The sequence below is a fragment of the Mobula birostris genome, chromosome 22 (genome assembly GCF_030028105.1).
Source record: "Mobula birostris isolate sMobBir1 chromosome 22, sMobBir1.hap1, whole genome shotgun sequence".
Lineage (NCBI taxonomy): Eukaryota > Metazoa > Chordata > Chondrichthyes > Myliobatiformes > Myliobatidae > Mobula > Mobula birostris.
The window spans coordinates 1,037,520-1,052,567 of NC_092391.1; the positions used below are offsets into that span (position 1 = coordinate 1,037,520).

A 15,048-nucleotide genomic window follows, 5' to 3' on the forward strand; every position below is an offset into this window, starting at 1 on the left:
AGTGTTAATGTACAATACAGTGTGGGGTTAGTGTACAGTTGGCATTGAACTGCAGAGTTAATGTACTGTACAGCATGAGGTCAGTGTCCAGTTGGCGCAGATCTGCAGAGCTGAAGTACAATATAGTGTTGGGGTCAGTATACAGTCAGTGTAGATTTATAGAGTTAGTGTACAGTACATTTGGGGTTAGTGTATCGTCTGGGTATATGTTTAGAGTAAAAATGTAGGGTCAGTGTAGATCTGTAGAGTTAATGTACAGTATAGTTTGGGGTCAGTGTACAATCCGGGTAGATCTTTAGAGTTATTAGACAGTAAACACATTGGGTCAGTGTACAGTTGATCTGTAATGTACAATAGGGTTAATGTACGATGCACAGGAGAGTCTAATATATGCTGAAGTCTTTGCAAAGAGTTCTATTGTACAGTGGTTGATGCACAGTGGATCAATATACAGCGCAGTTAATGTCCAATTAAATAGAAGATTCTGAAAACTCATCTGGTCAGGCAACATATGTGGATAGAGAGACAGGTTCAGTGTTTCAAATCTGAATCTCTTAATCAGATCTGGAACAGACAAACAAAAGAAAATCTGAGCAACACACATAAAATGCTGGAGGAACTCAGCAGGCCAGGCAGCATCTATGGAAAAAAGTAAAGAATCAATGTTTTGGGCTGAGACCCTTCATCAGGGCTGGGGAAAAAGATGAGAAGTCAGAGTAAGAAGGTGGGGAGAGGGGGAAGAAGACGTACAAGGCAGTAGGTGATAGGTGAAACTGGAAGGTGTGGAAGGGTGAAATAAAGAACTGGGAAGTCGATTGATGAAAGAAATAACGGGCTGGAGAGGGGGAATCAGAGAGGAGGGGACAGAAAGCAATGGAAGAAACAGAGGGGAGAGAAGCAGAGGGAGATAATGGGCAGGTAAGAGAGGGTGAGAGAGGGAAATGGGAATGGGAAATGGTGAAAGAGGGAGGTACTTCCGAAAGTTCGAGAAATCGATGTTCATGCCATCAGGTTGGAGGAATATAAGGTGATGCTTCTCCACCCTGAGTGTGGCCTTATCGCAACAGTAGAGGAAGCCATGGACTGACAAGTGGGAATGGAAATGGGAAGTAGAATTAAAATAGGTGGCCGCTGGAAGATCCCGCTTTTTCTGGTGAATGGAGCATAGATACTTGGAGAAGTGGTCTCCCAATCTACGTTGGGTCTCACTGCTATACAGGAGGCCACACCAGGAGCACTGAGACAGTAGATGATCAAACAGTAAATGATCACCTCGCCTGGAAGGACTGTTTGGGGCCCTGAGTGGTAGTGAGTGAGGAGGTGTAGGGGCACATCCCTCCCCACTGATCTACCTCCTGGAACTTATCCTTGCAAGCGGCTGTCCCACCCTACTGATCTCCGTACTGGAATATATACCTTCAAGTGGTACTTGTCCCTCCCCACTGATCTCCCTTCCCACAGTGACATCATCCAGCCTCTGGCTGACCTCCCAAATTACATTTGTTCCCACTACAGAGTCATAGTGTTGGAGTGAGTCAGGCTGTTGGGTTTCCCTGCCTCCCTCTCTCTTCATGGTGGTCACCCATTCCTTCTCTGAATGCCTTATATAAAACCGTGCTGCCCATGCCACTTTGTGTTGTGGAGGGTAAGTTTGCGCAGTGTAATTTTGTTTAGGTGTGATAGCCATTGAACGTGGGCTTGACGATGAGAGCACGTTACCGTGTCGGTGCATGGTGAGGTTCACATACTGCAGAGTTACTGTACAGTCAGTGATGTACAGTTGTATTATTGGATGGTGGCATTGCACTGGAGATGTGGGTGTTAGCACAACAAAGGAAGGTGAAATACTATTAATAGTAAAGTCTGTTCTTTGTGATGTTGTTTGTTAGCTAATACTCAGTGACAGAATCTCTGACAAATGATGGCTGCCCAGTCTTTACTGTTTTACTCAAGTGTCTGACTGGATTCTGAATGCAGGCGGCACTGAGCAACGCAGCCTGGTAAATCTGTGTCATTGCGACTCAATCTCGTCTACCAGTATCCCAACATTCCTTCAGTTTCTGAGAATCTATCAGTCCCTTCCTAAATTATACACCCCATCTCAGCAGCTACCTGCCTTTGCAAAAACTATTCCAAGTATCCATAACTTCCTGAGGAAGCAGATTCTGATACTGTTAGTCCTGACCGGCAGACTCCAGATGAAGCAGTAAAGTCCCAGAGTTCGGATTTGATGAAACCCATGACTTGTGAAGGATGGAGGCAAGGTTGACATGTTATTTTGAAGGGTAATGCTAGTGATATTTCCCGGCATGGATTGGACTGGGTTAGGGTTAGGGCGAAGTTGACCTGTTATTTTCATATTAGTGATACTAGTGATATATTGGTGATATTTCCCAGTATGGGGTGGACTGAGTAAGAATTAGGGCGAGGTTGACCTGTTATTTTGATATTGGTGATACGTTGGTGATATTTCCCGGCATGGGGTTTACTGAGTAAGAGTTAGGGCGAGGTTGACCTGTTATTTTCATATTGGTGGTACATTGGTGATATTTCCCAGCATGGGGTGGACTGATGAAGCTGTCATATGTTTATTGCCAACATCTCATCAAGAAAAAGAGTCGACGAGGAAAATGATACAATCATTTCTGGCAAATGATTCAATTCGTGATTATTTTCTTCTAATGTGATTCGTTGATATTTCTGTCGATCTACTTTAGGTGGTGATTTAATTCTCCCTGAGGGACAATTTGGTGAAAAAATATGAGGCAGCACAGTACAGGCCTTTTGGCTCACAATATTGTGCTGCCCTTTTGGCTTATTGCAAGATCAATCTAACCCTTCCCTCCTACATAGCCCTCAATTTTTCTATCATCCATGTGCCTATCTAAGATTCTTTTAAATATCCCTAATTTATCTGCTTCAACCACCACCCCTAGCTGAGGACTAGGCACTTAATCAATCTCTGTGTAAAAACAAACTTCCTTTGACACCTCCTCTAAACTTTCCTCCACTCACATTAAATGGGTGTCCTCTGTTATTGGTTATTGCTGCCCTGGAAAAAAGGTGCTGTCAGTCCATTCTGTCTATGCTTCTTATTACCTTGTATACCTCACTCATCCTCCTTCTGTCCAAAGAGAAAAGCCCTAACTCACTGAACGTACCCTCATCAGGCAGTATCATGGTAAATCTCCTCTGCACCCTCTCTAAAGCTTCCACGTTCTGAGATGGCCAGAACTGAACACAGTGCTCCAAGTGTGTCGAACCAGAGTTTTATAGAGTGGCAACATTACCTCATAGCTCTCGAACTCAACCCAGTGTCATGTAGGTCAGCATTTGCAGGGTAACCCACTGCCTGTACCTGAACTGGCACAGAATAAAATTAAAGAAATAAAGAAATAACTACCATCACTCACATTTGCTTCCTTTCCCTTCCCCATGTCCCACTCCTTGTAGGTGGTTCAAAATGTGATGCATTCTCTGTCTAGTGGGGAAAGAACCACAAGTAGAAAAGAGAAGGTGAGAAAAGAGGAGGGAGAGCAGTGGAGGAGGTTAGAAAGAGGGGGAGGACCAATGGCCTGGGTGGAAATAGGGTACATTTTCTCTGGTGAATAATTCCAAAGCACGAACTCTGAAAGTGAAAGCATCTTATATTTATTATATATAATGTTCCATGCAATGTAGTCCTGTTAATGGTCTGTTATTGGGAGAGGTTTATGGAATTAATCTTCACGGGGCAGCTTGTGTCTGTAGATTCTAGAGAATCATCCTGATTGTTGATGTTTCTGCGATGTTTTGTGCAGTGCCCGATACGGTCACTGGCATAAGAATAAAACTCCGGGAGAGTACAGAACAGGACCCCGGCTCATCATCTTCATTATCGGAGGAACTTCGTGCTCGGAGATGCGGTGTGCTTATGAGGTGACACAGGCCAATGGCAAGTGGGAAGTGCTAATAGGTAAGTATTATGAAGAATCAGCCAGCAGTTTATTCACAGTGGTAAGTCAGTTTGAGTACATTTACTTCAGATTTTTGCTTCGTTTGATGAAATTAATATCACTTGATTTTATTTTGCTTTGTAGCGTGTTTCATCTATTTGATAGTGAAACAACTTCATGCTAAGTGTTAACTGCTTGTACTTTGTTGTGCTGCCCTCTGGAAAGCCAATTTCTGAGTTCTTCATTATTGGTGCTGGATTATGCTTGCTGTGTTTTGACCTGTTTTCCTTTAATCACAATTATTTTCTTCTTTTTCTCATGGTGGTTGTTCTCTGCCATTGTAAATGCTTGTTTGAGTCCTTCCCTGCTTCCAGGTTGCCCACACTGAACCTCAGCTCAGAGGCCGAGGTTATCCAACAGGGCAGAGTTGCTTCAACTTCACCTGGTGTCTTCAGCTGGGAAGAGGCTCAAACCCTATTCAAATGTGCATGTACCAACCCTGACAGCAACGCAGGGAAGTTAATATGGACAGACATTAGCTGGTTGTAAGAGTGTTAGCTGGCATCTGTTCTCTCACAGGTTCTACCCACACTATAACTCCAACAAAGTTTCTCATGGACTTGAGGCACCCGGACTTCAGGGAGTCCTCTAGGGTTACCTTTGAGGATCAGGCTCCTAAACAGGAGTGAAAATTGCCAATGAAAAGTAAAGCCTTAAAAAAGAAACTCTTCTCTTTCCAAGGGTTTTCTTTGTTTACTGAAACTTTTCTTTTATAACTGCATTCTTAAAAATCTTTTTGATTAATGAACTTGTAACAAAGTAAACAAAATCTTATATGTTAGAAATATGTTGATAAAAAAATTATCCATCATTTGAAAAATGCTTACACAGTTTACCAATCAGACTTTTCCACTTAACCCTTTGGGTACTGTTAAGATTTTTTTCCCAAACACTTAATTTGCACACAAAATATAAACGTTGGTCACACATATTCAGCCTTTCAAATGCAAAATTAATTGGTTAAAAGACTAAACCTGGAGAGAAATATACTACCATTCTGAACATAAAAATCAGAAATGCCATTATTACTGCAAATGGTTAACACAAGTTCTTTATTTAAAAAGATCTTCCTTGTAGTTAAAAAACTTGTAATTAGTTAAAAAGTATGATTTTAAAACCTTCAGTTAGATCTGTGAATTGAGCAATGATTAAACATACAATATTTCAATGTTAGTGTTGTGGTGATGAGCACTTACTGTAATTTTGTGTCGTAACCTTACAACCAGTTGCCTAGAGATTGGAAACCATAAAATACATTTTGCACACTAATGATTGCATAGGCATTATAACGAGGCCCAGGCAGTTCCCTGTGAAATTGTGTTAGCAAGGATACGTATCTGTATCAGGCCTACACCAAATAAAGTCATTTCCACCCTTAAAAGCAGAACTTTGAGCTTTTAGGTGAAACATGCACAGTAAAGTGTGGGTACGTAGCCAAGTGGTTAAGGCATTCAACTAGTGATCTGAAGGTCGTGAGTTCGAGCCCCAGCTGAGGCAACGTGATGTGTCCTTGAGCAAGGCACTTAATCTTACAGTGCTCTGCAGCAATACCGGTGCCAAGCTGTATGGGTCCTAATGCCCTTCCCTTGGACAACATTGGTGTCGTGGAGAGGGGAGACTTGCAGCATAGGCAACTGCTGGTCTTCCATACAAACTTGCCCAGGCCTGCGCCCTGGAGAGTGAAGACTTTCCAGGTGCAGATCCATGGTCTCGCAAGACTAACACAGTAAAACTTAGAGCACACTTTACGCTTTGTTACTGTATATGGTATGTAATGGAACTCTGTTCTGACATCAGTGGCTTCGAGTGGGCAGCTTCTGCGGTGACTGCGTGCAGCTCAGGCACTGTAAAAAGAGTGTGCTTAGAATAACGGTAAACATGCTGCTCAACATCTAGTTGCTGAGATGCTCAGTCCATCAATGATTCAGTGGTGACACAGCTTTTAGGGTGCGTGTGTGTGTGTGTGTGTTTATAGTTTATGTGTCCATGTATGTATGTTTGAGTGTTTCTGTGTGTGTGTGCACGTGTGCGTGTGTCCATGTGTGTATGTTTAAGTGTTTCTGTGTGTTGTGTGTGTGCACGTTTGTGTGTGTGTGTCCATGTGTGTATGTTTGAGTGTTTCTGTGTGTGCACGTGTGTTTGTGTGAATGTGTGTGTGTGTGTCTGTGCGCATGTTCGTGTGTGAGTGTATGTGCATGCACGTGCCAGTGTGTGTGTTAACTTAATGGAGTGTGTCATTGTAGCGTGCACTATTATGTATCATCAGTCTCCATGGTTCAGGGATGCTGATTGTGGTCAGACAGAGAGCCAGGCTCTTTGTACAGCCAACCTACTGGGTCACGTGGACCCGGCTAAGAGTGTCTCCATTCTAATGCCTGCCTGAGCCACCGACATCCGGTTGCCCCATTAGGTAAATCTGGAGCTCCCCGCCCTCCCCTCAGAGCCTGATGGTCCTACATGACAGCCGTCACATCCATTGCTGCTGATGCCTACAGCAGGTATTGTGCTCATGAGGATTGGTGTCCTAATTAGGTCATATTTAAAACCAATTTTAAAGTTAAACTGTTTAAAAAGCTAATGTTTATCCATGATTAGCACTGCAATAGCAGTATTTTTGTATGCTGTAGTCTTCTTAAAAACTGAAAGACAGTCTGTGCCAGTGAGGGCTGGTGACCCTCCAGTGAGGGTCGATGCCAGTGAGAATTGATGCCCCTCCATTGAGTGTTAACACCAGTGAGGGTTAGTGCCACTCCAGTGAGGGTTGGTGCCCCTCCGGAGAAGGTTGATGACAGAGAGGGTTAGTGCCCCTCCAGTGAGAGTTAATGCCAGTGAGGGTTAGTTCTCCCCCTCCAATGAGGTTTGGTAACCCTCCAGTGAGGGTTGGTGCCCCTCCTGTGAAGATTGGTGCCCCTCCAGAGAAGATCAGTGACAGAGAGGGTTAGTGCCCCCCCGGAGTATGTTGGTGACAGAGAGGGTTAGTGCCCCTCCAGTGAAAGTTAGTGTCGGAGAGGGTTAGTGTCCCTCTGGTAAAAGTTGGTGCCAGTGAGAGTTAGTGCCCCTCCAGTGAGGGTTGGAACTCCCTCAGTGAGCAGACAGCTATCAGCAGGTATTTGTACTGTGTGTGATTCCTATGGGAGCCATGCACTCAGGTTCAAATACAAGCCGCTCTCATCACTTTAGGTGGGGTGTTGGCTAGGTTTGTAAGATAGTCTGATTGATAAATATTCATTTCATTCACATAAAAGGGCAGAATCCCATTTCTGGGCAAATAAATCATTTCCGAGACTGTGCAAATTATAGAATGATGCTACAGCTGAAAGGAATTGCTGACGTTCAATACCATAAGGAAAAGAGAGAGTGCATTTTTAAAATATTACTTTGAAAAGTTACATTAATTCTGCTGATGACAAGAATTTGTATTTCCACCATTCTTAATTGTGTTATGTCTCTTAACTGCAGGGTCGACACATGTCCTCACTCCCCAGAAGTTACTAAACTCACTAAAGAAAATGAATAAGCCAGATGAAGAAGCTAGCAGTTAAGAGTGAAGCTGTACATCAAGGCGTTCCCACACTCTGATTCCCAAATGTTCCCTTCCCACTGAGGAGAATATTACTGTCTGTGAAGTTTTGGTGTTGCATCTTTGTAATTCAACATGTATGTATTGAGCTAAAAAATAAGGCTAGTGAATTTAATTAAATCTGTTTAACAATGGATGCAACATTTTGAAACAAAAAGCTACATTAAACTGTAATTACCAAATCTTATAAGGATGCTCTGAGTACTGCTAGGATGTGACAATGGTAGAATTCTGTTTGTTTATTTTGTGTACATTTTCATCAGTGGAGGAACAAACTGCATGTACTTATTCATTAATAAGCAAATAGCGATTCCAGTGTAAGCAGACATAGAATTGGTTGAACTGTTTCTCATTCATAGTCTTCAACCAGTCAGCACAAGACTGATCTTTAACACAATCCAAAGTTATCTTCTATGGTCTCTGTGTCTCAGAGCCAGATTCAGCTTTAACCCAATTCACTTGGGACCAAGATTTGTTGAAATCAGCCTGGTGTGAGATTATTGAGAGACCTATCAGAAGAAGGTGACATTTGGATGAAAATTCCTGAACATGCCTCCACGAATTTTCAAACGGAAGTATTCTCATCTTTTCTGTGTAGTGTCAAAGTCATGCTTGCAAAAAGAGCCAATGTTATTTCAGTATTGTACTTAGCAAAATGCCGTTTGATTGAGTAGTATCAAGGTGAACATAATGCACTGAGATGTATAGTGGGTGTACGTCATTTCTTTCTGTATTGTCCCCTGGTGACAACGTGAAGTAGCGCCTTTAATTTATGAGTGTCTCTGCCCTGTGTCTGTCATTGTGTGAAGCAGGTTTGTGGTTTCTGAGGAGATTTTCCCGCTGGGCATTGCTATATCTTCCATTTGTTGAAAGGGATATTTACCTTCCGGTCTCTGCTTGTTTATTTTGTAAGCAAAGGCTGTGTGATGCACTGACTGCTTGTGATGCAGAAAGCTTCCTTTGCCATTGTATATGATCTCTGTGTCGTCATATTTATATTTATCTGAGAGTTTAGTCTGCCTTGATCCCACGTTCCTTTAAAACTTAATCAGATTCTTACTTCGGTGTGTTTAAGCACAAATTGTACTTTGTGGTACTGATACTGAACGGACAAATAAATTGAATCTGATGAGTTTGCTTGTAGAATGGTGTGCTGTAATCTCTCTCCTGGTTTGTTGTGTGGCGCAACTTATCTGAGCATAGAATCATTTTGAGTAACTTCCTGCATTACAGGAGATTCAAATGAGTTACAACAATCTACTGGAGAAATTCAGTAGGTCGAGCAGCATCTGTGAATCAAAATCAGGTTTATTGTCACTAACGTCGTGAAATTTGTTTTGCAACAGTATAGAACAAGACATAAAAATTTACTATAATTTACAAAAAGAAATATATAAAAATAAGTACTGCAAAAAGAGCAAATACTGAGGTAGTGTTCATGGGTTATCAAACATTCAGAAATCTGATGGTGCTGGGGAAGAAGCTGTTCCTAAATCGTTGAGTAATCTTTTCTGGCTTCTGAACCTCGTCCCTGATAGTAGTAATGAGAAGAAGGCATCTCCTGGGTGATGAGGGTCCTTAATGATGAGTGATGCCTTTTGAAGCATCACCTCTTGAAGGTGTCCTCAATGCTGGGGAGGCTAGTGCCCATTTGAGAAGGAAGAGCTAAAGTTAGATGTATCAGCGTTAAAGTGGAGTAAAGGGAATTACAAAGGCATGTGAGGAGCTGGCCAAAATTGATTGGAAAGGAACACTAGCAGAGATGATGGCAGAGCAGCAATGACTGGAATTTCATAAAACACAGGATTGATACATCCCAAAGATTAAGAAGTATTCTAAAGGCAGGATGACACAACTGTGGCTGTCAAAGCCAACATAAAAACCAAAGAGAGGGCATATAATAGAGCAAAAATTAGTGGAAAGTTAGAGAACTGGGAAACTTTTAAAAACCAATAAAAAGCAACTAAGAAAGTCATAAAGAAGGAAAAAATGGAATAGGAAAGTAAGCTAGCCAATAATATTAAAAAGGATACCAAAAGTGTAAAAGAAAGGTGAGAGTAGACAACAGATCGCTGGAAAATGATTCTGAAAAGGTAGTAAAGGGGGTCAATGAATAAGTATTTTGCATCAGTCTTCACTGTGGAACACACTAACAGTATGCTGGAAGTTCAAGAGTGTCAGGCAGCAGAAGTGTCTGAAGTTGCCATTACTAGGGAGAAGCGTCTTGGGAAACTGAAAGGTCTGAATAGTAACTGATATGTCACCTGGACCAGATGGTGTACACCCCAGAGTTCTCAAAGAGGTGGCTGAAAAGATCGTGGAGGCATTAATAATGACGTTTCAAGAATCAGTTAATTCTGGCATGGTTCCGAAGGACTGGAAAATTGGAAAATGTCACTCCACTCTTCAAGAAGGGAGAGAGGCAGAGAAAGGAAATTACAGGCCAGTTATCTGACTTCTGTGGTTGGGAAGATGTTAGAGTCGAATGTTAAGGATGTAGTTTCAGGGTACTTGGAGGCACATAATAAAATAGTCTGTAGTCAAAATGTTTTCCTAAAGGGAAAATCTTATTTGACAAATCTGTTGGAATTCTTTGAAGAAATAACAAGCACAGTAGACAAAGGAGAATTGGTGGATGTTGTGTACTTGGATTTTCAGAAGGCTTATGACAAGGTTCCACGGATGAAGCTGCTTAACAAAGTGATCTAAATTAATTACAAACATAAAGCACAAAATAATTGATTGCATAAGTATTCACCCCCTTTAATATGACATGCTAAATCATCACTGGTGCAGCCAATTAGTTTTAGAAGTGTTGTAATTAGTTAAATGGAGATTACAGTGTATAGTCAAGGTGCTTCAATTGATTGTAGAAATTCACCTGTATCTGGAAGGTCCATCTGCTGGTGGGTCAATATCCTGGCAAAAATTACACCATGAAGACAAAAGAACACTCTAAGCAACTCCATGAAAAGGCAATTGAAAAGCAAAAGTCAGGAGATGGATACAAGAAAATTTCCAAGTCAATGAATATCTCTTGGACTACAGTTAAGTTAATCATCAAGAAATAGAAAGAACATGCAACAGCTGTGAATCTGCCTCGAGCAGGCTGTCTTCAAAAAATGAGTGACCGTGCAAGAAGGGGACTATGAAGGAGGCCACCAAGAGACCTATGACAACTCTGGAGGAGTTGCAAGCTCAGTGGCTGAGATGGGAGAGACGATACATGCACCAACTGTTGCCTGGGTGCTTCATCAGTTGCAACTTTATGGGAGAATGGCAAAGAAAAAGCCACTGTTGAAAAAACTCACGTGAAATTTTGGCTAGGTTCTATGTTCTATGAAACCAAAATTGAGCTTTTTACCCATCAGACTAAACGTTATGTTTTGCAAAAGCCAAACTGCACATCACCAAAGCCACGCTGTCCCTATCATGAAGCATGGTGGTGGCTGCATCATTCTGTGGGGATGCTTCACTGCAGCAGGCCCTGGAAGGCTTGTGAAGATCGAGGGCAAAATGAATGCAGCAAAATACAGGGAAATCCTGGAGGAAAGCCTGATTCAGTCTGCAAAGAGAACTGCGACTTGGGAGAAGGTTTGTTTTCCAGCAAGGCAATGATCGCAAGCGTAAAGCCAAAGCTACTGAGCAATGGATTAAACACAACAAAGTTAATGTCATGGAGTGGCCGAGTTTGAGTCCAGGCCTCAATCCAATTGAGAATTTGTGGCTGGACTTGAAAAGGGCTGTTCACTCACAATCCCCATGCAATCTGACAGAGCTTGAGCAGTTTTGTAAAGAAGAATAGGGAAAAATTGCAGTGTCCAGATGTGCAAAGCTGATACAGACCTATCCACACAGAGTCAAGGCTGAAATTGCTGAAACAGCCAAATTAATCCAGTGTCAAAAAAGCCAAATTAAATCTGCTGTGATTCAATGTGTAAAACAATAAAAAATGAACACTTCCAAGGGGGTGAGTACTCTTTATAGGCATTGTATGTTAATGATTTAAATGATGGAATTGATAGCTTTGTGGTCAAGTTTGTGGATGATATAACGGTAGGTGGAGGGGCTGGTAGCTTCGAGAAAGTAGAGAGGCTACAAAAGAACTTAGACAGATGAGAAGAATGGGCAAAGTGGCAGATGGAATAGTGTCGGGAAGTGTATGGTCATTCACTATGGTAGAAAAAATAAAAGTGTAGACTATTTTCTAAATGGAGAAAAAAATTAAAAAATCTGAGCTGCAGAGGGATTTGGGAACCCTAATGTAGGATTTCCAAAAAGTTAATTTTCAGGTTGAGTTGGTGGTGAGGAAGGAAAATGCGATGTTAGCTTTCATTTTGAGAGATCTAGAATACAAAAACAAGGATGTAATGTTGAGGCTTTATAAAGCACCGGTGAGGCCTCACTTGGAATATTGTGAGCATTTTTGGGCCCTTATCTAAGAAAGGATGTGCTGACATTTGAGAGGGTTAAAAGGAGGTTTATGAAAATGATTTCAGGATTGAATGGCTTCTCATATGAAGAGAGTTTTATGCCTCTGGGCCTGTACTGACTGGAATTCAAAATAATTAGAAGTGACCTCATTGAAACTTATCAAATGTTGAAAGGCCTCGATAGAGTGGATGTGGAGAGGATGCTTCCTATGGAGGGGTAGTCTAAGACCAGAGGACACTGCCTCAGAATAGAGGGCTATCCTTTTAGAATGGAGATGAGGAGAAATTTCTTTAGCCAGAGAGTGATGAATATGTGGAATTCATTGACACTGGTGGCTGTGGAGACCGTCATTGGGTATATTTAAGGCAGAGATTGATAGATTCTTGATTAGCCAGGGCATGAAGGGATATGGGGAGAAGGCAGGATATTGCAGCTGAGAGGGAAATGGATCAGCCATGATGAAATGGAAGAGCAGACCCAATGGTCCACATGGCCTAATTCTGCTCCTATATCTTATTCAAAGTTCAAAGTAAAATTTATTATCATGTCACCACATAAAACACTGAGGTTATTTTTCTGCAGGCGTACTTACCAAATCTATAGAACAGTAACTGCAAACAGGATCTGTAAACTGTAAACAAACAGTGCAAATACAGATATAAATAAATAGCAATAAACAACTGTTTTCGAAGTAGTGGTGTGAGACCTGAGGCACTTGTATCTTCTACCTGATGGCAGCGGTGAGAAAAGAGCATGGCCTGGAAGTGAGGATCTTTGATGATGGATGCTGTTTTTCTAAGGCAACATTTCATATAGATACACTCAATGGTTGAAAGGGTTTACCCATGATATACTGGGCCAAGTCTATTACCTTCTGTAGGATTTTCTGCTCAAAAGCATTGCTGTTCCCATACCAGGCCATAATGCAGCCAGTCAGCACATTTTGCACCAAACATTTATAGACACATCTTATGGTCCTGTGGTGGAGCTGGATGAGTTTACAACACTCTGCAGATTTTTTCCCCAATCCTGTGCATTGGAGTCTCCACACCAGATGATGATGTAACTAGTCAAAATGCTCTCCACGGTACATCTGTTGAAATTTGCTTGTCTTTGGTGATGTGGAGGGAAGGAACCATCAACACTTTGAGTTAAAACCCTGTGTCAGGTCCAATCCTCTGACAGATGCTGATCAACCCACTGAGTTCCTCCGGCAGATTGTTTGTTGCACCAGATTCCAGACCTTAAAGGCTCTCATTGCCTCTTTCCAATCCCACTCCGCACATTCGATCTGACCCAAAGATCTTCAAAACCAGCTTCATCACCCCAGATCTTCTTTGAGAGATTCAAGAATGTTTATTGTCATTCTTCAGTATACGAATGTAAAGAAGAACAAAATACTCACATACTGAGTGGTCTGAACTGGTGAGGAATAAGGTGCATGGTTTAGATTCTGTCATTGTAACTGACACATTTGAATTTCACCATTCTCTTCTGTCTGACCCACCAGCAATTCCAAGTGAGTACAGTTCTACACCAATACTCTCCGTCTTTTTGAATTTAGGTAACTCTATAAGATAACAAAACAATGTCTGTTTAAAATAGATCTACATGCTACGGAACCCAGTATTTAATGTTGATGATATGTTAAACCTCTCAGGGTAAGTCTTAAAAAAAGTTTAGTGTTTATTCAACCTAGTTGTCAGTATGGAAGACAGCTATTCAATTCTAGAATTTATTACAAGGGTTAGTCTAATGATATGCAGATGATGGATTTGCCCAGTATAGAATCGGGATGCACCTCATCCCAGCTGACATTGATGATGATCACACTAATCCCATTTATCTGCCTTAGGTCCATAGCCATGTCTCTCCTGCCCAAGAACCCGTCCAAATGCCTTGTAACTGACTGTATCTGCCTCTCCCACTTCCTCTGAGAACTCATTTCAAATATTCACCACCCCCAGTATGAAAAACTTAACCCTGAAATATCCTTTAGATTTCTCCCTTCTCATCTTAAACCTGCACTGTGAGAAATCTGCTTTTCCTATTTATGCACCTCATAATTTTGTAAATTTTATGTCACTCCTCAGACAACAACATTCCAGTGAGAATGCCCAATCTTTATTATTACTGCAGTCCTCCATTCCAGGTAGTAAACTGGTGAATCTCTTCTTCACTCTCTCTGTTGTTACCACATCCTTCCTGTGCTGTGACAAGCACAACGGTACATAGTGCCCTATATACTGTACAGCTGCAATGTTAATACATAATACCTCAGCCAAGGAAGGCAAGAATACCATATAGATTCACAGGTCTATAATAATGCTAGTGTAATGCTAGTGATGTGGAAGCATTGGAAAGGGTACAGAGGAGATTTACCAGGATGCTGCCTGGTTTAGAGAGTATGCATTATGATTAGAGATTAAGGGAGCTAGGGCTTTACTCTCTGGAGAGAAAGAGGATGACACGAGACATGATAGAGGTATACAAGATATTAAGAGGAATAGATAGAGAGGACAGCCAGTGCCTCTTCCCCAGAGCACCACTGCTCAGTACAAGAGGACATGGCTTTAAGGTAAGGGTTGGGAAGTTCAAGGGGGATATTAGAGGAAGGTTTTTTACTCAGAGAGTGGTTGGTGTGTGGAATGTACTGCCTGAGTCAGTGGTGGAGTGTGACGAAGGCCTGTCATTGACTACGGATGGCACATGGTACACTCGGTAAAACACTCATCCCCAGCAGTAATAGTGACTGGGTCTGAAACAGAGCTGCTGCATGGAGCTGTCTCATATAGAGGCAGCAGCAACCTGCACAGCTGTGCTGATGGTGGAGGATACCATCTTTAATTGGATAATTGAGTTAATTAGCTTTTGGTTAGTCTAGGGGGAGGAGCTTAGCAGTTATAAGCCTCAGGTTACCAAGGCTTTGGAGTTAGTTTTGTGTTTAGTCTGAGGGTGGCTATACATACATACATACATACATACATACATACATACATACACACACATACACACACACACACACACACACACACACAC

General features: G+C 41.8%; 1 protein-coding gene across 2 annotated transcripts in view; it reads left to right on the forward strand.

Annotated features, from left to right (window-relative positions):
• stxbp1a (syntaxin binding protein 1a) overlaps positions 1-8,710 on the forward strand; it is a 166,009-nt gene extending 157,299 nt beyond the window's left edge. Inside the window, exons 18-20 of one of the 2 annotated variants that reach the window (XM_072239885.1) lie at positions 3,801-3,955; positions 4,515-4,640; positions 7,455-7,541. In XM_072239885.1, coding sequence (XP_072095986.1) covers positions 3,801-3,955; positions 4,515-4,624 — 265 coding nt within the window. In that variant the 3' untranslated portion in view covers positions 4,625-4,640; positions 7,455-7,541. Of the gene's footprint in view, positions 1-3,800; positions 3,956-4,514; positions 4,641-7,454 lie in introns of both variants that reach the window. The other variant, XM_072239886.1, reaches the window with a different exon arrangement.
• The last annotated feature ends 6,338 nt before the right edge of the window (positions 8,711-15,048 follow it).